General features: G+C 40.8%; 1 protein-coding gene across 6 annotated transcripts in view; it reads right to left on the reverse strand.

Moving 5' to 3' along the window:
• Positions 1 to 1,560: 1,560 nt before the first annotated feature.
• The window catches only part of lmo7a (LIM domain 7a), a 112,888-nt gene continuing 91,368 nt past the window's right edge, over positions 1,561 to 23,080 (reverse strand). For 2 of the 6 annotated variants that reach the window (XM_088352309.1, XM_088352307.1), the window contains 14 exons: positions 20,713 to 20,882; positions 20,587 to 20,644; positions 17,532 to 17,588; positions 16,042 to 16,061; positions 15,824 to 15,931; positions 14,289 to 14,375; positions 12,206 to 12,843; positions 11,800 to 11,840; positions 10,704 to 10,862; positions 7,018 to 7,189; positions 6,605 to 6,904; positions 5,273 to 5,381; positions 4,068 to 4,170; positions 1,561 to 2,154 (listed from right to left, as the gene is read on the reverse strand). In XM_088352309.1, coding sequence (XP_088208435.1) covers positions 2,132 to 2,154; positions 4,068 to 4,170; positions 5,273 to 5,381; positions 6,605 to 6,904; positions 7,018 to 7,189; positions 10,704 to 10,862; positions 11,800 to 11,840; positions 12,206 to 12,843; positions 14,289 to 14,375; positions 15,824 to 15,931; positions 16,042 to 16,061; positions 17,532 to 17,588; positions 20,587 to 20,644; positions 20,713 to 20,882 — 2,045 coding nt within the window. In that variant the 3' untranslated portion in view covers positions 1,561 to 2,131. The remainder of the gene's footprint in view (positions 2,155 to 4,067; positions 4,171 to 5,272; positions 5,382 to 6,604; positions 6,905 to 7,017; positions 7,190 to 10,703; positions 10,863 to 11,799; positions 11,841 to 12,205; positions 12,844 to 14,288; positions 14,376 to 15,823; positions 15,932 to 16,041; positions 16,062 to 17,531; positions 17,589 to 20,586; positions 20,645 to 20,712; positions 20,883 to 23,080) is intronic. The other 4 variants (XM_088352310.1, XM_088352308.1, XM_088352311.1 and 1 more) reach the window with 4 other exon arrangements.

Raw genomic sequence — 23,080 nt, forward strand, 5'->3', positions numbered from 1 at the left:
CTCATTTTGTATACGAGAATTTTTTAAATGCACAAAAAATAATCAAAATTGTAACACCCTTTACAAAATGTTGTCAATAAATTTGTTTTTGTTTTTTGGCTGGGAGTGGAGATTTGATTTCATGCCTGTCCCCAGGTTTTGTTAGTGTAGCCTGAAAATGGACCTGAAGCATGTCAATGCCTGCATCGACCAGCCGGCAGAGATGGGAAGCTGCGTCGATGCTGTCATGCACTTTCCGGACAAATTTCAACGTGTTACCTATTGTTGTCTTTTATTGATGTTTACTATGTTTGTGTTCTGTTACCCAATGCTAAATCTATTCCACACTGGTCATCCTGGAAGGGGGATTACCACTTGTCGAGGTTTGTTTTTTCCTCATGCTGAGGTTTTGAGTTTTTCCTTGATGGTGTAAGTGTAATCCTGTGCAGTCCTTTGAGACATTTTTTTGTGATCAAGGGCTATACTAATGATTGTGACTTGACTTAAAAGTAAGAAAAGGCCTGTTGAAAATACAGTCCGAACGCCACCCCAAAATTCCCAAGAAGATGAAAAAAGTAGTTTTATCAGTATTTCAGAAATGAGCTGACTGAACTCACGATTATGACTTTAAGCCAGGAGATGGCAGCAGAGTAGCAACATTTAAAATAACGGACACCAGCTTTCAGGATCTCCCCCTTGTGTTGAGTTAAACATGTCCTAATCATTATTTATTATATTCAATTCTACGTACTTCTGAAGTTTCTATTGTTCCCTTTAAAATTTTTAACCTTGTATTGTTGTTTGACTGGAACAAACAAAAAAAGAACTTAAAATGTAGGAAGTTTCTCTCTTCAAACCTGTTGCAGTGATCGCAATGATAGAGATCACAGTGCCCCCTTTGACTTTAGGCACAGGAACAAACCCCACAAAACCATGGGATGATGTTCATTATCAATAATCATGACTGTATTTTGTTTGTAAACTGAAAAACGATATCCCCTAAGAACAACTGTTGATTAATGAATGAAAAGATCTCATGTGGTCAAGATCAGATCTCCTTCTTCTTCCCGATAGTTCCCGGAAGCCAAAGTTTGAATCTGTTGGGTTTCATTTTTCTTATATAGGACGCCACAAAGGGTGAGTTTGTTTTACAAGCAATCCGCTTGAAAAATTTCCCTCAGTACGAAGTGCCAAGAAAAATCCAGAACAGAGGATGGAAAAAATTTGAGACATCTCCACGGTGAGACAGCCAGACCTAATTTCGCCACACCTACCCTTCTCCCTCCGACCCACTTTCTTCTAAATCATTTCCATTCCAGGCTTATTCTCATTACGCAATGACAAGGACAATTTCCTACCTCTTGTCGCTAAAGCAAGAGCGGCCGGGGTATGAATATTCAATAAACGTTTCGTTGCAAATTGGATCCAGCCTAACAGCTCCGGTGGTGGGATTATTAGGATTTGCGGAGATGGCTTATCAAAAGTGTCATGAAACGCTGCCTGTGGAATCGAATGGGCGTGACAAATTGCCTCATTGAAATTCCACCCGTACACCTGTAATAAGACACAGATATAACACGATTTCATGATCAGCTTTAAAGCCTTTATTTACAAATCACTGCGCTATCATCACATATCATATATTCTTCACATGTGTAATTAAATACAGCCTGGATAACAATAATAATGGTCTTGATTAGGTCTCCCTGTTGCAGACATGAAGGCACATACGTAGGCGGATGAAACACCAAACACCACTGGGGACCAAAATTGGGTAATTTTTCAGAAAGAAAAAAGGAAAATCCGATGATAAAAAAAGAGCATCCGGTTGGATAGTTTCCCTTGCTTATTATGAAATACATGATATTTTGTGAGTCTTAACCTTGGCTGCACAAGAAACCGTTTTGCCGCTCCAGTAACCAAAAGTATGCAAAAGAAGAACCCTTTGTACAGCTGTAATACTTCACATCTTGAGCATTATACACACCAATCTTACCCGCTTAAAAGGAATAAAAAGAAAAAAAAGCACAAATAATTAATATCCAAAGATGGAAGAAAGTATAAGTGGGCCTTGGGGAGTGAGGGGTGGCCAGGGTGTCACAGGTTGTTCTCGCTTGTGGTCTCCTCATCAATCTTCTGGAAGACTCTCAAGTCACATTGTGGTGGGCTGGCCGGCTGGAAGAAACACGTAAAAAAATATTCAATTGGAGCTCACTTGCAGGTGGTGCAATTTCACTTGTGAGTGCAGGCACATTTCACTTGGACAGATTGTCAAGCCTGAAGAGTAAAAGCATTGCTCCATTGGAAATGTTTTAAAGTGACAGACGCATGGAGCACCCAACAAACTACCGTAAATTACAGACATCAGGGTTGACTTGATTAACTTATGCAGTGCTATAAGGTATAAACATATTTTCAGAAGCATTGTCCCTGAGTGCCAAAACATAAAAATCAGCAGCTAGCTCAGTAGTTGTTAATGCGAGAAGCTAACATAGCAGGTAACAACTTGATTAATACTTTAGATTGTTAGTACAAACAAACTCAAGTTTGGTGAGTAGTCAAGTCACATTTATTTGTACAGGGCTTAAGAGAGGGTCAGAAAAGTGTTTAGAACATGTAGCAGACTTATCCTAATTTCATATAAGTTCATTTCTATGTATTTTATCATTCATTTCGAAAGTTAATTAATCCAACATCAACTCATTCAATACCAGAACATATAAATACATTTGCAAAAGCATTCATGTTTATCAGTAAGGATGAAGCCTTTGGGAATTATTTCAGTATAAATCGCCATTAGATGGCAGAAGTAGCTTTGATCAGATCTTTGTCGACACGTCGAGGGAGACCCCATTTCCTAGTCTTGCTGCCTGTATCCAACGATTGAAATGTGTAGACGGTCCCATATGGCAAGTACTGGAGCAGTGAAGCAGTGTGGTCAGAATAGCCCATATATGGATAAGGACTGACAGTTAACACTTCATTCTTTTTCTTTCTAAAAAGTTGACTAAGAACTATCGTTCATGCATAAGTTCAGTGTTCTTTCAATAGACTTACTTTGCATTAAAGGTTCCCTTGTGCTTATGGAAAGCATAGTTTATTTATCAGAGGTAGAGATAAAATCTTAGGCCCAGGCGGGGGAGGGCTTAGAATGTCAATCATTCAGTCGTGCCGGGGCGGGCTTCTATCTCTCTCGCTGTTTTTTCTTCTTTTTTTTTTTACCCTTCATGGAGGATCTACACAGCAATGCACTTACTTTTACTCAAGTAAATGTTTAGATGACTGCTTTTTACTTCTACTTGAGTCATATCCTTCTGAAGTAACAGTATTTTTACTTGAGTAACACTTCAGCTTTGCAGTTCGGCGCAGAAATGTGCACTTCGGCGCCAAAGCGATATTATCAAAATAACTCTGACATAAAGCACCCGATTACCTAACTATCAGTTTAACTCCAAGTCACGAAATCCAAAGAAATTTCCATCCTTGGTGTCACATGTGCCTCGCAAAAAAGGATAAGTCACATCGTAATGTAAGTAGCAGTGTTTAAATGTGGAGAAAATAGTAGTACAATTACTAAATTTTGTGCAGGCTTGGGGAGTAACGGAACACATGGAATGGCAAAAATGATGTTGGCAAGCTGTTTGGATTTATTTTCATTTTGTTTCGGTCACATTTTATGTTAGTTTTGCCGGAGATCAAAGAGATCAAAGCCAGGAGAGAAAGCTTACCATGTGTTGTGAGTCATGATTTTATTCATATTTAGTTTCTTTTGTCTTTAATTAGCATATTTGGTATTGGAGTAATCCAAAAGTAATTGAAAGTAATCAAGTTAAAGTAACCCTACCCAACCCTGATGACAGATATAACAATAACTAAATGACAACCACTTATTTAAGCCATTAACCAATATGTTAACTAAGGGTTTGAGCACACTCAGGACATTTCTTCTGTAAAGTACTGAAGCCTGGTGTAAGTGCGCTTTAAGAGACGAACCCAACGGCAAACTGAATGTCTGTATAACTGAACAAAGCACCCATAAAGCTGACTGACTAGCTAACACGACAAAAGATCGTACAACTTTGCCTTACTTTTGAACTGCATGTAGCAGGTGTTACAGTAGAGCTGTTTGTTTCGGATTCGGACTTCAGCTCCAGCTTCTGATCCCCCGAGGGCCGTCTTGCAGTCAATGCACTAGGAATACAATAAATGGAAAGTTGATTATTAAAACATAAATACTTTTAAGTGGATCAAGCAATTTTACTGACTCATTTAAGTAGATTGGTCATTTTAAGTAACTTTAAACCTCTACTCAACAAACAAACCAACCAACCTAACTGGGTATTGATCTGAGTGATTGACCAAGGAACCTAAGTTCTACTTTCTGTCACTTGGCCCACCAGCTCACCAAATTACTTGACCACCAACCTAATTACTTAGCCAGCTTACCCTTTGAATAAGTAACTCTTCACACTCAGCTAACATACAAACAAACCAGCAGGCTAATTAGAAAGCCTGGGTGTGTGCGTATTGGCCAATAAGAAAGCAGTAGAATAGAGACAATAATATCTTTGAACTGTTAAGGGTGAAAGAGAAATAGGAAACTGATTTCCAACAGAAAAACCAGTTCACTAAATGGTAAGATGACTAATTAAATTAATAATTAGTAATTTGCCTACAGTATGTTACAAATGTGAGTAGACCCCTAACATGCAGCTATTTCATCATAGTGTTTAATTGAACAACACTGAAGAAAAATCGCTTTCGCACGATGAAGAATAACTCCCCCCCTTTCAAATAACTCAAAATATAGTCATTAATAGCTAAATCCCTGGTAACAGACAGACAGACAGACAGACAGACAGACAGACAGACAGACAGACAGACAGACAGACAGACTGACTGACTGACTGACTGACTAAAACATATTAGTGACAGACTAAGTAAAACATGCAGGTACCTTGCCAAAACAAAATGTTGTACAAATGTTTATTTTAATGCTAGTTTTAATCAAAAATGACCATAAACTCAAGTTAATAACTAAACCTCGTAACAATGGTAATATATACCTTTGGCAATGAAAGATGCAAACACAGGAATGTCAACAAGCGCATACAGGCGTGACGAAACAACACAAAAGACAAGGTGGATGATGCTCTGATTAATTTATGATAAAAGGACGTGACATTAAGAAAGTTAAAGGATCAAGCTTGAAACAGGTTGAAATGGTCTTTCTCTTGGACTTGCGTGACAAAGAGTAGAGTGAAATAAGGGGATTGTGTGGAGGAGCTCTCACCTTAAAACAGGTCAAATGATAACAAAGGCCGAGGGATTCGATGATCATGGCAGCTCCTTTTCCCAGCGTCGTGTTGCACAAAGTGCACACTTTCTTACCGCTCACTGACCTGTGTCACACAATGCATAGCATGGACGCACACTCAACCATTTGCAGAAGAACCAAGTGGAAACTGACCTCTAAGGTTCAACGTTACTTGCCTTTGAGGGAAGATAGAAAGTATTTTCTCACCTAAAAATCAATTTCCTTGCTTATAAAGACCAAACAAGTCAAAAAGGAACCCCAACTCCCCCACAAAAAGTCTTGCAGACCGGTGCTATGACACACAATCGGCGGTAACTCTTCTGTCATGACAACAGGGTTCATTACTGCATTATTTCAATACTTATCAAATGCAGATCCTGAATTACAGAGTCCTGATTACTCTTGAATCACTCAGATCGTCACATACAACCCTCGATCAGCCAATGACGGGCATGTTTATATTTAACCACAGTATACAACTGAATACAGTTATGTTGGCGATGTTTTGAGTACAGAAAACGTGAGCGCTGAATTTCTCCTCATGTAGATGTTCTCCCTACTATATATACTAGCAGCTAAGCTAAATTTATAACTATAAAAGAATACATTCAAATTAGGGGGTCAGATTATATGTGCATATTTTGTTGAGTGTTACCTGTAGAGAATGGTAGGTAATGTGTGGGGAAAGGAGTTTGGCTTATACATGTACAATAAATCAATGGACAATTATGGGGCAAACATGAGCACGGATCTTACGATAAAAGTATGCTGAATTTTTTAATAGTAAAATTATTTCTGCAATATACCATACCTAGAGAAAAAAAGGAAACATCTTGGACAATACCCAGAAATGGAGAATGAGATCTTCGAGTGATTTAAAGCCAAAGTGGACATGGAGTGTCTCGGTTAAGTGCTCGTTTGCAAGCTCTCAAGATTACACAAGCCAAGAAATTTGAAGGCTTTAGTACTTCTACAAGTTGGTGTACAAGTTTTCTTCAAATTCTTTTATTATGTGGCTATTTTAAAGCAGTTTAAGGAGTTCTTCTACGCAAGAATGTACGGTAATTTATAGCTAGATAGTTACTTTCGGAGTAACGCGCTACTTGTTGTTATCAGTAATCTTAGGGGTAACTAGTTTACTTTTTAAATAAACTGTGATTATTTTGTTTTTTCAGTAATGCACCCAATACTGTTGCAAACATTGTCCAAATAAATTAGCATAGAAACAATTGAAGCTTTAACCATTAATCAACAACGATGCACCTTGACCTCCACTCAGACCCTGCACACCAGGGAAGCTTGTTATACCTGCTGCGCTGCTGCCGACCACCCGTGTCAGAACCGGGTTCTGGGGAGGTGGTGGGGGACAGCGAAGATGGCGAAGGCGACGAGGACTGCCGTGACCAAGGGGTTGTTCCTGCTGCCGGGCCCCGCAAGTTCGAGGGCAGAGTGCTGGCCCCTGAGTGCGCCCCACCACCATAAAAGGGTGCACCATAGGAGAGGGCGGAGTGCGGTCGGGAATAACCAGGAATATACGAGTCGCTCCTGGGTGTCCATGACGAACGCCAGGAGCTGAGGGGGGCGTCCAAGTAGTCGAGAGAGCCAGCCCTGCAAAGCCAAGCCAGGCCCCGGTTTTGCCAGTTAGCCCCGCAACCGAAACCCGCAACCTGGACCCTCGAGTGTTAGCGAGCCCACACCAGCGACCAGGCCGAGGGACGTACCTGCGCGTTGAGGGCAGGTCATCGCGCCCGGGGGTTGTTGCGGAGCGTTGGCGGATCCAGCTGTTGTCCGTCAGCAAGTTGGTTTTCTTCTTTGTGTTGTTCAGGACCTGCTGGCGTTGGAGCTCGGCCTGAGATAGAGGAGCCGTTGGGTCCACTGGGTCCAGGCCTGTCACTGCCATCATACAAGTACTCGTGAGAATCAATAGTTTCACTGAAATGCATTTCTTCACAAACAACTGAAAGAAGTTTTTTGGGAACTTCTTTACTCACAGTGAATATATCAATCAATCAATCAAATTTATTTGTAAATCACTTTTCATTCAAAAAATTGTCACTCGAATCATGTCTCAGGTTTTTGGGGGAGGTTTTTTTCTTTATATATGACAATCCCGCCAAAACTCTGAATTTTGACAATAGTGTATGGATAATAAATGTATAAATGATCCAGCCACACTCTGAAGGTAGGTGCAACTAAATCTTATGGTTTTGTGAGAAACCTGTAGTAATTGTCTTGGATTACTCCTTTAAAGTAACCCTCCTAACTCTACCGGTGAGACATCAAGAGAGAGTAATATACACCTAACTTCGAAATGTATTTCTTGATTTTTGCATAACAAATTGTTATACCTTCGAATTGAATATGATGCAATTGGTGGCCGAACTCAGACCAGTACTCCAAATTTTAACCAAAATGCGCATCATGGTAGTTGTTGAATTCCCAACAATAATATGTTGTATGGGACACCATTTGTATTGATATTGTGTCAGTGGGATAAGAAATGTCACATGTTGCTGACAGTCAATACTGAAATCTGGCGCATTTCTGAAGATCAGGATGGTTCTTTATACCAAAAACATGGCGACGAGATGATGAAGGTGCTGTATCTGAGTAAAGTGTTTGAGGAGTATGTTAGGAATTACAAGATTGGGTGGATTGAGAAATGAAATTGTGAGAGACAGAACTGGAGTAGTAGTGGAACTGGGCAAGCGTGTGGATAAGTGAGTACTCGGTTGGTTTGGACACATGGAGAGGATGGATGAGGAGTGAATGTTGAAGAGGATCTACAGAGCAGAAGTCAATGGAAGGAGACCAAGAGGAAGACAGCGATTGACGTGGATGGATGGTGTTATGAGTGCATTGCAGGAAAGAGGTCTACATCTAGTGGAAGCTAGAGCTCTTGTTGGTGATAGGAATGCATGGAGAAGTGCTGTAAAAGGATAGTGGGATGTTTGGACGCGTTCTAAGGGGCCGGTCACACAGATATTTGCAGCTGAATCAGGGCCAGGAATTTCTGCCTTTGAGGCGGACGCTATTGGACGCATTGAGATCGCTATTCAGAAGAGATGCAGCGGTGCTTAACACGAGGTCGGAAATTCGCGCGCGGGTGGCAGCGCGAAACTGTTTGGCGCTGCTCAATTCTTTAGAGCGCAGGTACACAGCCTATCACGAGCGTATTGAGGCTGAACCACGGTCAGAAATTTCTGACCGTGAAGCAGATGCTGTTGGGCGCTGTTGGACGTTTAGAGACCGCCATATAGACGAGATAGAGCAGTGCTTTACTCGCGGTCGGAAATTTCCACGTGGTTGGCCGCGTTCAAAACTTTTGAGCTGCTCAAAAGTTTGAGCACGTGTTAAACCGCGTGCCGCACACGTGGTCAACACGAGGAAATGACGCAGAAATGACGCGGAACAACGTGCTCTGGCCGCGGCCAGGGCGTGCTTACACATGGGTAGGACGGGAAATTTCAGCGGGTAATCGTGGGTGGAGCATGGTAATAGCATGTTCTGCGCCTGTATCGCGGTGTTATTACGTGAAATTAGCGTGTTACGCGTGTGACAGTCAAACGCCTTTCTCCGCGTATAAACAGCGCGAATGCCGAGCACACGTCAGTTGTGCTCGTGACGTCAAGGGGGTGAACATGGATCCCCGTCAGCGTAGTTTCTCTTCATTTCGGATAAATCTTTCGGTGCATTCGCAATGGTCGCAGCAAGGCTTTGATGCTAGGACCTTAGCTTGACCTTTTGGCTGAGAGTAAGAGTCCCGGCTCCTAAGCTTTGTAGCGTATTATGAACTGATCGATAATGGATAATGGATAAAGAAGATAGACCAATAACCCTTAACCCCCCCCCCCCAACCCCCCCCCCCCCCCCGTCAGCGTAGTGACCTCGTCTTAATCAATTTTTATTTTTTGACATTTCTTTTCAAGATAACAAAATAAAAATGATGCCATAGATTTAAATCTTGATCTTCACGAGACTGTGTCTTGTGCGGTTATGATTTCTACAGCCCGGTGGCGAGATTTGCATCCCCTCGCTACTACAACCACTTTTACCTCGTTTATCTCACTTTTAGGGAATGTAATGGCGGGTATATAACCAAAACCTCTTCGTCTTGCATTTGTCGGAAATGTAACACAACTTAAACCATTCCTTCTTTGTTTTTGTTGAGAACGTAATCGGACGGTAAATCCTCCCCCCCTCACGTGAACGCGCATTCTGCTGCGCTTCCAACGAAAGCGATCGTATTCTATATAAAACGCTTATTAAAACTATAAAGCGAGCTAATTATAACAATTGGGAGATCCTAGTCTATATAACGCGTTTATTTAAACAATAAAGTGCGATCGTATTCTACAAAATGCGTTTGTTAACGTGGATGAAAAAGTCACGCGAGGGGGTGGGGCGGTGTGGGTGTTGCGTAGGAGTCGGATTTGGGCACAACACCGGCTCGGGAGCTTTTATACCCGTGGTCCACACGAGAAAATGACGCAGAAATGACGCGATGAGGAAGCGGAACAGTCGCCGGCGTCTGTTTTGCGGGCATACCACCGATGAACAGCGGGTTGGCCAGTTTTGCGCATTTTCCATCCTGGGCAACCACGGGCAAAAAAAAAACGCAAAATTTTAGCCGTGATTCAGCCGCAAATGTCTGTGTGACCGGCCCCTAAGGGATGGACAGGGCACCTGTATGATGTGGCAGGGATAAACCAGTGAAAGCTGTTGGGCCCTGCTGTTGAACAGAAGAGTGTGTTGTGTCACACTGACCCGAGTGAAGTGGCCGCTTTCTTGTGTCCCGTTTCATCTGGAGGGACGAAAGCATGACCAACTTGGGTGCCGAGGTGCCTAACTTGTTTGGGTGTTTGGGCTAATGAGTTGGCCATGGTCTAAAAATGTGTGCGTTTTTTGCTATTTTTTTTCCTTTTTTATTTTCTTTATTTTCTTTATTGTTGTATGTGTTTGTCTTTCTGTCGGTCACCCCACTTGAGGGATATGACTATATGACTAAAGTAGATAGCTATATAGATCTTAATAAATGAATACATAAATAAACATATACCTACAAATATATACTACACTATAAAAGTTTTGGGTCGTCCAGAACTTTTTTTTCTTTTCCATCAAAAAGTCAAACTTTTATTCATCCAATATGTTTTCCAATGCCAGGTTCCTTATTTCTTATTATAATTGTTTATTTTTAGGAACCACTAATCTAGTACAACCACACGTATGTTTACACATATCCCTAATCAAGTTTCAGTCCATTCATTTAAACCTATCCATGTCAACAAATCCATTTGATCATCGCGATCACTTCTGATTTGTATGTTGTCTGATTTGCATGCTGATCCAAAGGTTTTGATTGGTAAGCCGATCAGGGCAGAGGATTGTGGCGGACGGACCCGACCTCTCTCAGGCTCCTTGTACCCGATGTGACTGAGGATGTCGATCCTTTGCTTCTCCATCTGTATGGCGGCCCTTTGAGCGTAAGCCAGTTTTTCCCGTGTGCTCTTGGCCCGTTCTTCCAGCAGCCACTGGGCTGTGATGCCCCCGTGACAAAACGCGCCTACAGCGGTGGCGAATGTTTGATGTTTACGTGCAACTTAGCACTTCAGCCGACTACAGTGCGAAGCGAACGTATTGGTCCACCAATAACATTTTTCCATATTTCCACATTTCAGGCTTCAAAGTTAAAGCTAAAAAACTGATAATATTTTCTAAGAATCAAAACATGTGAGACACAATGGTGAAGTGGAAACAACATATTTCGACATTTTATCTTATACAGACAACAAAGAAATTGAAAAGTGGGTGTAGCAAAAATATTGCGCCCCTATTCTCACAGCTCAGCTAACAAACTATAAAGTTTTTTTTTTAATGATTTCTGACTGATCCAATGTCGACCTAAACGACTGACAATGACAGAGTGTTCATGTCTGTCATAATGTATCAGTTCAAATGCATCTGCTCTGTGATTGACTAAGAGGTCTGAAAAAAGAGACATGCTGGAAAGGACAGTTCAAACCAGGAATGGGGTGCAAGAATATTTTGTAACATTTAAACATCTCCTGGAGCACTGTGTACAAACGACTACTCTTACATTTCAAGGAACTTGGGCTGTTTTGTAAGAAAGAATGGGCAAACATTTCTGTTTCAAGATGCATATAACCTAAAGACATTCCCCAAAACACTTGTGGCTGTTCTCGCACAAAAAAGAGATTGTAGAAGTTATTGATTCAAAAGGAGCCAATATTTTGAAACGTCTACATTTCATTTTTTTGGTTAGCACAATATAAAATATTGAATGAATGTAATTTATTTTCACGATTGTGTCTCACATGATGATTCTAAGACAAATATTTTGAATTGTTTTCCTATAAGTTGAAATCTGAAATATGGCAATATGTCAAACGTTTTTTGGGGGGGCAATACTTTTGCAGGGCACTGTACGATTAAAAAGTCACTCAGTGGGATGGGATGATTGATAAGACTTCATGACTGACCTCTGCTGGGAACTCTTTCTTCGTTATCAAGTGCCAAAGCCCTGGAGGTGAAAAATACAACTTAATTACATAACACAGATTGGTTTGCAAACGTTCAAAATGTATTTTTAAATATAACATCTTTGATTATTATTTTTACGATTCTTTACGAAAACATTAACAACGAGTGCCCACTAACTTTAAACGCAACTCCGAAAGCCAATTATGTAAGTCTTACTGGGAAAACATCTGTCATTGTTTTGGGGGGTTTTAAGTTAGTGTTGGTGTTGGTCTTTTATATTAGGGATTCATGATTACTGAGGATTTGAGTACTGAGTGTAAAAACCCCCCAAAAAGATTGTATTTAACCACCACTTTCGGCTTATTAATTTTTTCCCCCTTGTCTTAATAACAAAAAGAAAATGACCGTTGTTCCTCCATAGTGCGCTGCTCCCTCTCTCGTCTTTGCTGCTCTTCAGCGGCCGCCAGCCTCTTCCTCAACTCCTCTTTCTCAGCCTCTCTTCTCCTTTGCCACAACAACTCCTCCTCTTCTCTCTGCTTTCTCTCCTCCTCCTCTTTCTCCACCAGTCTTCTGCGCTCCTCCTCCAATTCCCTCATCCTCCTCTCCTCTTCCTCTTTTTCCCTGTTTCTTCTTCTCTCCTCTTCCGCTTGCCTTTGGCGTTCATCCTCAGCTTCCCTTCTCCTCCTTTCTTCCTCCAGCTTGAGGAGTTCGGCCTTCTCTTCCCTCCTCTTTCTCTCCTCCTCCTCCTGCAGCTTCTGGCGCTCCAGCTCTTCCTCCCTCCTCCTCATCTCCAACCTTTGCCTCTCCAGTTCCTGCTCCTGCTCCCTCCTCTTCCTCTCTACTTCTTGCCTCTCTTGCTCCAGCTCCTCTTCCCTCTTCCTCATCTCCTGCCTTTTGCGCTCAAATTCTTCCTCAGTTCGCTTCCTCTCCAACTCCAATTTTATGCGTGCTTCCTCCTCTTCTTCCTCTCTTCTTTTTCTTTCTCTCTCTAGCCTTTCTCGCTCCAGCTCAAGCTGACGGTAGGCAAAAGTTGAGCCCATGAGCTGCAGAAGACACGAGAAAAGTGATCAACGCATGTCAAAATTCACCCTTCAAAAAGTGGAACCATGTCCAATTAGTTCTTTATATCCGCTGAGGCGATTTCGTTGAATGATGTAACATGTTCTGTGTAGTAGTGACATCTAACAAAGTAAAATACATGATTCACACCGTAACAAAGTAACAACTTCAATGTTGCCTAATGTAGCGGAGTAAAAGTACTGTTTTTTATTCACAAATTTATTCAAGTAAAAGTAAAAGTATAGCGATTTCAATATATTCCTAAGAGTACAACACTTCCCAAAACGTACTCAAGTAAATCTAACGGAATAAATGTGCTCCTTTACTACCCACAAGGCGGTCATACAAAGAGGCATACAGAGTTGCCGAGGGTGCTGGGTGAGAGAGGACTGTGCTATCTAGATATAAAGGCGGCACTTTAAGGATCTTGGGGAAAGGGTGAGTTATCGATCCCGAGACAATACTATCGATCCAATCCAAATACTTCCTTAGTGTTGATAATATCCATGTATGGATTGACCCGACCACCCCTAATGGTCAAAGAACTTAAAAAACTATGCTGTATTTCCAAGCGAAGGTAGAGAAAAAAAATACGATCCAGTACACCGAGAATTCATTTTCACAACATCTTAAAACCAACAATAAAACAGGAAGAAAAAAAAGATTCTCCTTCAACAACAAAGTAATATTTTTTAATATTTTAAAGTGTTTCCTTTTTCTGTGCTAAAAAATTGCAGATTTTAGCTAACCTGCATTGGCTCCCTGTTAGCTTAAGATGTGATTTTAAGGTTCTGTTGGTAGGATACAAAATCATGCATGGACTTGCTCCCTCATATCTTTCAGATTTAATTTCCGGTCCCGAGCCTTCTCTATGAAAACGCTGGTCTACTAGTGATCCCAAGAGCCAAGAAGAGATCCGCAGGTTCGAGAGCGTTCTCCATTCGGGCCCTAGTGCAATGGAATGCTCTTTCACCTGAGATTCGATCTGCAACCTCAATGGAACTGTTTAAATCTAGGCTTAAAACACACTTCTATTCGATAGAATATGAATAACCTATATTTTATGTTGACAATATCTGTGTATTATTTGTAATCGTTTGCAGCCTGGTCATCCTAGAAGGGGTATTAACTCATCTGTGTTTCCTTTTCAACGTTTCTTCATTCTCCTCATGTTGAGGTTTTTGAGTTTTTCCTTGCCCTCATGTAGGTTTTAAATCAGGGGATTGTGTAATAATAGTCCTTGGTTTGCAATAATCTGTGGTCTGTGCAACCCTTTGAGACGCTTTGTGATTAAGGCCTATGCAAATAAACATGACTTGACTTTACTCAAACATACAACAGCCACTTAAAATGATAGATTTGCATAGCCCGAATATAATACGTTTAAAATGAGTATACTGTTCATTTGAGCAATTGGAATAAGTAGTACCTCTGGTTGTGGCCCACTGCTCGAAAGCTCCTGCTGGGCCCGCGTCCACTCCTCCTGAAGTTTCTCTTGGTCACGTTTGTATTTCTCCTGCAATTCATAAAAATAAACATTGTTTAGTAACGGAATACATGTGACGGCATAACGTAATTAGGATACCAAAAAAATGTAATTGTATTTCGTTACGGTTACAGAAAAAAAGACAATCAAATTAGAGGTACATTTAGTTAAAATAAGGATTACCTTGCAGGGTTACAATTGTAATTAAAATTCCATTACATATACATGATGCGCCAATAGACGAATTGTGTCTATCATAATTTCAATCAGTAACACTAAAAAGACAGAGAGATGAGGCGCACGCATCTGAGTAACTGTTGTCCGAATCTATTGCGCTGATTGTACAGATATCCAACTCATACACTGTGTTGCAGGTGAAAGCATTTTTCTTTTTGTCTTCATTATATTTCTTCTTCAATGTGGCACTCAATTTGTTGAATTGGTGTGAGCCTGCAGTGAGGACAGCCCAGTTGCACTCTCGTGATATGTTCAGGGAATATGATTGATTAAATATGATTTGTCTTTTTTTATTGCAGTTTTCAAAATAACTATACAATCACTGTATTGTTAAATTGTAAAAATGTGTTACTTAGCATAGTAATGTCAAGGGTTTCCAACCCACTTCAAACAAGTAAAACAAGGCAAAATTTGGAAAGTGAGCAATTTGTGTGTTTAAAACAATATTTATTTCTTAATGTGCTCTTAATATGAATTAAAACAGCATATATCATCTGCCATGCGAAAGAGAAACTTTTGACTTTGCTCAATAAATGATACTACATGGTTGAAAGTTTTATAAAAAAAATTGTAGGTGTCAGAAACCAGAAACGGAGACAGGAACCACTTATGTTCGTTTCTCTCAGTTTTATTGAGAAGGGGGAAAAGGCTTGCACCCACGATCTGGTGATCGTCGGTCACGGGGTAGCAGAAACGTGGTCAAAAACAGAAACGGGTTGAAGCCAAGAAACAGACGGGAGCCAAAAAACAGGAGAAAGTCAGAGTCGGAGGGCTTGCCTAGCGTGAACTGAGGTTCGCAGAAGGTCTGACAACCGGTAAAAGAAAGCCGAGGGTTTAAAAAGTGTCAGGGAGCCAATCAGCGTCCAGGGCTGTTGGCGCCAAAGGAGCGGGCACAGGTCCCTCGCATCAGTAATCATGACAGTAGGACTACAAGCAACTACCTGTCCTTGGTGTTCTCCAATTCTCTTTCAAGGTTACATTGATCATTTATCTTAAACATAATTTAGTATTTTTATTTATATTATGTTCATTTTGTCTTTTATTAGCATATTTGGCACTGAAGTAATCCAAAAGTAATCAAAAGTCATTGAGTTACATTAATGCAATATTATGGTATTCAGATTATGATCCGGATAACATTTTTCGATAGGTTACTCGTATTACATTAATAAGGTTACCCGATCAACCCTTTAGACACCCCAACACTTTGATTCAATTATCTTCTATTTTCACATTTTCACCTGGAGTTGGCGCTCCTGTTCCTTCTGCCACTTCTCCTGTCTCTTGCGCTCCTCTTCCGGATTCCAGGACCAGCGAGTCGATGAAGCAGTGATTGGCGGAACAGGGATCTAAGGGGGGGAAGATAAATCTCTTTAAAAGTCAGCCACGGTACACAAGATTTTATATTGGAAGTATGAAAGGAGGGATCAAAATATATTGCATTGATGCTGGCACTTACATCTGGCATAGCAGAGTCTGCTGTTCGTTAAAAACAAAACAAAACCAAACATCAAGTCAATATTTGTGCAATGTAGTGTAGAAGATTTATCTAAAGCACCATGAAAAACCATCAACCACAGTATTGACAGGCTCATTTAAGTTTTCTTTGCCAAGTCATTCGGTATGTAATTATAAAACCTGACACAGAGAGACAGCAAGCCATGAGAAACAAACAAATGTCATCTTCGACCATCCCGTCTTATTGATCGTTCACTCAAAATCAGTCGATTTACATCGAAATGCTGATCCACATCAGACAGCAGCCGGTGTGAACCGAGAAAATTAATAAGAGCGTGATTGATCCAGCATGCAGGATAGAAAGTGAAGAAGGTTGAGCATGCCGAGAGGGAGCCTGTAGTTTCAGGATTCGTACACTTTTTTCAAAACCAAATTCAAGCACTTTTTAAGGACTTTCAAATCCAATTTTACAATTTCTCCAGTACCATTTAAAGAAGAAATCCGGTGTGAATCATGTATTTTGCCGAGCCACAAATATATATGCAATTAACAAGCCCTTTTTAATCTTGCGTTTGCATTTATCAAGACATTTGTTTTTTAGATTTTGAGTAGAACACGAAAATATTTGTGGAATCTTATCGCTACGTGTGTAAATATTTTTAGGACAAATTTCACACCTTATAGGTGTTAGGTAAAAATGACATTAGTATGTAGCCCACTTTTGTTTCCCGTTGCAGGAAGTTCTTCCCATTAGAATTTACTACTGGGAAACTCTACTCTTTTTTTGCAAGACCCATAATAAATGGCCATAATGGATATGTTTAGGTGGAGCATACACCTGTCCTCTATGGCGCGCCACCCAAGGGTTGATGATGCTTAAAGGGACAATTCCATACAAACGGATGCCAGGTGCCGTTAATCACGAGGAAAGAGGCAATGCAGTGGCAAAGAGAAAACACCAGAGAGCAGTGTCGGCATTATTTTAAGCAGACTTTTTAAGAAACATGGCAACAATTTCAAGCTATAAATATTTTTAAAAAGACAGTGTTTTCAATGATAATTCGTGTAATTATTTCTCTGTTTTTTCTTCTCTTATAGGTGCTAAATAAAATAAACTATCTTTTTAAAACAGTTTTTCTTACAAGGTCTACATGTAAAGGTCATGTGAATGTCATGAGTGCCCTCTAACAGTATGGCCTCAATGTTCTGGTGCTGAGGTCAAGACTCTGCTTACCACAGAGGAAGACCAGTGCATTGACTCTTGTTTCTGATGCCTGGAGAAGGAAAGAAAGACTTGGGGATTAGGCAAGATCAGAGGAAAAAGAAGATCCCAAAAGATATACTTAGTAGAGTCCATTTTGAATAAGTCATATTTTAATTGATCATGAATCATGCAAAGTAAATCTCCCCAAGACTGAGACATATTGCATAGAAGCATAACAAGTGTTTCCGAAAGTAGCAACACTCTTTTAAAAAGAACGACTTTATTACCTTTTTCAAAAAACTCTGACCTCCTTTTTAAGTTTATCATAGAAATGGGCTCTGATTCTACGAGGGAGACGGGAGAAATAAGGTTTAATCAAGGGCAAAAGCGTTACGCCCCCACAACCTTTTGACATATTGCTATATTTCAGGCTTCACGTTTATAGATTATAATCTCAAAATACTTTCTAAAAAGCAACAACATGTGAAACCCGATAGTGAAAAGAAAGCAAATTTTTTTCAACATTTTATATCGTGCCAACAAGAAAAAAATAAATAAACGTTGAGACATTGAGAAAAGATTGGCCCCCTTTGATTTATTACTATGTACAACTTCCCTTTGTTGTGATCAAAGCCACAAGTCTTTTGGGGTCCGTTTTAATAATTTCTGCACATCTTGAAACAGAAATATTCTCATTCTTCCTTAGGGCCCGGTCACACAGCCGTTTGCGTCTGTATCGCGGCTGAATCACGACCAGAAATTTCTGCCCGTGAAGCAGACGCTGTTGGACGCTTTGAGATCGCGATACAGACGAGATACAGCCGTGGTACACACGCTAATATGACGCGGTACAGACGCGGAACGACGTGCTACGGCTGCGGCCAGGGCGTGGTTACACGCGGGTAGGACGCGGAATTTTAGCGGGTAATCGCGGGTGGAGCACGGTCATAGCACGTTTGTTCTGCGCCTGTATCGCGGCGTTATCACGTGAATTAGCGTGTGTAAGTCAGTCAGTTGTGCTCGAGACGTCAAGGGGTGAACATGGATCCCCGTCACCGTAGTGACCTCGTCTTAATCCATTTTTATTTCTTGACATTTATTTTCATTTCGTAACAAGCTAATAAAATAAAAATGAAAAACTTTTACAATAATAACATATTGTCTTCTTCTTCGGTGCCTTAGCTTGAAATCTTGATCTTCACGGGACTGTGTCTTGAGCGGTTATGATTTCTACAGCCCGGCTCGGCAGCTTTTATACCCGTGGACCACACGCGGAAAGGACGTGGAACTGACGCGATGAGGAAGCGGAACAGCCGTTTGCGTCTGTTTCGCGGGCATACCACGGATGAACAGCGGGTTGGCAAATTTTGCGCATTTTCCACCGCGGGCAACCACGGGCAAAATTTTACCCGCGATACAGACGCAAACGGCTGTGTAACCGGGCCCTTACAAAGAAGCTCAAGTTCCTTAAGGTTTAATGGTGATCGTTTGTGCACAACCTTTTTTAGATCTGTCCCCGAATGCTCTATAATATAGAGGTCTAGACTTTGGCTTAACCATTCTAACACCTTTTTATTGTTAGTTTAAAACCATTCCTTTTTAAATGCTGCTGAAGGTAAGCAACCCTATAACATGATGCTGCCCCCACCGTGTTTGACAGAGGTGGTGGTGTTCGTTAGGCTTATGTGTGGCGTAGCTCGTACACTGAACACTTTGCATTCAGCCCTAAAGATCAGAGCACCTTGTTACTTGTGTCTCCCATGAGGTTTCTGAAAACACCGAATGGTAATGATATTATTTTAGAAAGGGCTTCCTTCTTGCTGCTCTGAATTAAATAAAGGGCAATAGTTGTCTCATGCACTGATTGTCTCACCTCAGCCGATCCAAGCTTCGTTCTCCTGTCCCGGCTACCCGTATCCTGATTCTGTTTCCTGTACCGATCCCCGATCCCTGGCTTCCCGCTCGTCCCGTCTACCCGACTTGTTCCGATCTCCGACCACGCCTCCTTTGCGAGGGCTTCCCGCTCCTCCTGCTCAGCGAGCGACAGATTGCTATCTTTTCCTCTCGCCCTGACTTCCCCGATCTCTTAATAAAGCAATATGTGAAACGTTACGTATATGGGTCCCCTGCGTGACAGTAAAAACAACAGCGGGTGACTTTTTAGTCGATATTCATGATAGCATAGCTGTATTATTTCTTCTGGATTATGTAACGTTACCTAAAAAATAAGTAGAAATGGGTCTCAATTATTATTTGCAGAGTTCTATTCATGGCATTAAGGTGTACAAAGACGCTAATCCTGTATGGGTGAATGCAAAATGTTAGAGATTAACGAGGAAGTCAAAGGCCCTGCACCAACTACACATAGAAATTGATTCGGATAGTGAGAGATAATTGTATATAGCGCATATACAAAGGGTGATACATTCAACTAGTGATGTAATTCCCATATGTTCCTCGCCGGATACTCGGAACAAATGCAAATTACACCACTTGTTTCATAAATTTGATACACTGGATCACGAATTGCATATCCTATTTATTCCATAATTTACAAGTTTTACTTTCATTACGAAACACCACCTTCACTTTTATTTGTTTTTTATATGCTAACGAGAGTGCAGTGATATACCAAAGAAAGTGCCAGTAAAGCTACCGCAGTATTTTCACCCCGGTAAATGTAGACCGCAATGGATATTTTGTAATTACTACAAAAGAAAGTTATAAAGTTTTAAACAAATTAGACATTATTATTCATACACAATGAATACTGGGATCCATTGTGTACTCCTATCTCCGACTACAAAGTGACCAACGTCACATCAGACAAAGTCGATGGCCAGAAGCTCATGGCACCATACTCACACACTGACAACTGACCAACACAACAGCAGCATAGTAAAAAATAAAAAAATTACTGTAGGGTGAATAACTTTGTTCCGGTTCCCATTAATCCTCTGCACGTTCAATTGATCTGGTGGCCGCCTGCATGCCTTTATCCATTTCAAACATTAAACCAAATTTGTTTTGGGCTGAGGAAAAGGTTTTAGATACCTCTGATCTACATTACAAGTGCCCCAGACACAAAGTCCAAACATTTTGATACGAAACACTGTACGAAATCAGATGGCCGACCTAAATCATCAGCCACGGGCTGTCATCTGTCTCACATTCTGATTGGATCTATGGCTGTTGGATCTATGATTTGTTGTTGCTTCTGAGAAAATATTCTTAGTTTTTAGCGTTTAGTTTGAGACCTGAAATGTGGCAATATAACAAAGTTCATGGGAGTCAATTATTTCATGGCACTGTATTCTGCCTCATTTAACTTTATGTCCTTACCTTTAGCCGTCATAGACACTTTGGGGTAACCTCCATCAACACCGTTGGAAGCCACATCCTGTACCAATGTACCCTTTGTAAAAATCTGCAGGACAAATAACCGAGGTGTTTTGACAGTCTACTTACCACCACGGACCGGGTGGCGGTCTTGGCAGACATGTCAGTGAGAGAGGTGAAATCCAGCATGTTGGCGGCACTTGCTTCTGGGAAACCTACAAGTATGGGATGAGCCGCACTGGTCAGATTGATGGTCTTATGGCCTTTTAATGGTGGGGAAGATGGATCCCTGTCCCAGTCTGCATGCAGACAGAATAAAGTAGAACTTTTTTGTTTTGTTTTGGGGTTTGTTGCCTTTGTGCCAATATAAATCAATAGGTGGAGGAGTTCTCCAGGGAGAAAGAGGAAAACATGTCTTCTGAGAGGGCAGCAGAAGGGAACAGGACAAAGAAACCATCTTCCTTAGCCACGAAACATACGACAGCCGTCAGTCACCCACAAAAAGAAAAAGAATCACAGTAGTAAACACCTATTGTATTATGTGTAAACAGATGAGCTTAAGTGAGTAAAGAATACTGAAATAAAACAACTTCCAAACTATAATGTCCTAAAACAGTTGGCATCTTTTGCTGTGCCACGGAACGGTTTAATGTCCGACTATATCAGGGGTGGCGAAAAGGTTTGACACAAAATTTTTAAGTGTGAGAGTCAAAAAGGCCACACCACGCACTGACCTGCCATGACACACACAAACACACACAATAAAAAAATATTGTTTCCCATAACACACTCCTCTCCTTACAGTACAACAAGTATTGTTCTTGTGTTGATTTCAAGGAAATTGTCCACCCTCAATACACACAAAAAAAAACTAAACATGAAACAAGGCAAAGAGCCACAGTATATAGACAATATGATGAGGCAAAGAGACGCATTCTTATTGGCCAAGAGCCGCATGTGGCTCTAGAGCCACGTATTCGCCACCCCTGGACTATATAATCACAGCCCAATACTAACAATAATATTAATAATGATAATAACAATGATAACAATACCTATAATAATAATAATAATAGTAAAAATAAGCCAAATAGTACTTTATTTACTATTATATATTTTGTCACTATTATATATTTTGTAAATTTTGACCGTTTTCGTTTGGCGGGCCCAATGGAAAAGACTGCTGGGCCATCTGGCCCGCGGGCCGTAGTATGCTGAAAGAGTGGTCGGCATACTTTTCTGTACCACAGACTGGTTTAATGTATGACTATATCCTCGTGGCCCGGCCCAATAATAACATTAGTAATAATAAGAAGCAAAAAACAAGGAAACATTGTTTTCTTTCAAGCAGCATGGCGGGTGAGTGGTTAGCGCGTCCGCGGCACAGTTCTGAGGTCATGAGATTGAACCTTCCTGTGTGGAATTTGCATGTTCTCCCCGTGCTCGCGTGGATTTCCTCCAGGCAATCCAATTTCCTCCCACATTCCAAAAAAATGCATGTCAGGTTAATTGGCCGGTCCAAATTGTCCCTAGGTGTGAATGAGGGGGTGAGTTGTCTGACACTGTGTGCCCTGCGACTGGCTGGAAACCAGTTCAGGGTGTCCCCTGCCCACTGCCTGAAGATAGCTGACCCTACTGAGGATAAGCTGTGCAGATAATCGATGGATGTTTTCTTTCAGTGCGACCCGAAACCAAACGACACACAGCCCTGGTACCGATCTGCAGCCAATGGTTGCCAACCATTGCCCTAAAATGCACCCTTTTCCCAATTTTACAACCCTTTTTCAATCGTAATCGTAAATGTATTTGTATCTATATACCAGGTCATAAATTAATATCAACATTTTTAAAATATCTATTATTTAGTTTACAAAAAACATAACACAACACAAAACACACAAAACTATAGGTGAATAAAAGTAATCTAAATAGAGCCATATTAAATCAAATATAATCAAAAAATAAAACAAATGAAAAAATAAGTAATTAAAAATAGATAAATATAAATGAATAGATGAAAATGAAACAATAGAACCAAACATGAACACAAAATGTCTATGGCAGTCTCTGTAAACCAGGGCATATCCTAAAAAAGAATTTCTATTTTAATGCTAAGTGTAGTATATGTTAGGAATTATGCTATTAAGATGTTTGTTTTTTGACTAAACACCACCCTTATCTAAACTACTTTATAAATTCTGATTTGTGTGTGTGTGTGTGTGTGTGTGTTTGTATGTAACTTATAGGCTCCAAAACCGCTAAAGCGATTTTCAGTCTTCACTTTTCACTGTTGTACCTTAGGCCTCTGTGAGTGTCTTTAGCTAGGTTCCAAGTCAAGGCACGGTCAATGAATACCAACAAAATCCGCTTTTGTGTGGTCTGCTTTCGTGCTTCAAATTCGGTCCTGTAGTTCCTGACCACTCCAAGCAGCCGAATCTAATAAATTTTGTTGGTGGACTTTGAATCACGTTGGAGTATATGGTGCACCATAGGATAA

Source organism: Urocampus carinirostris, chromosome 14 (assembly GCF_059441175.1).
Source record: "Urocampus carinirostris isolate Australia breed hairy pipefish chromosome 14, RoL_Ucar_1.0, whole genome shotgun sequence".
Lineage (NCBI taxonomy): Eukaryota > Metazoa > Chordata > Actinopteri > Syngnathiformes > Syngnathidae > Urocampus > Urocampus carinirostris.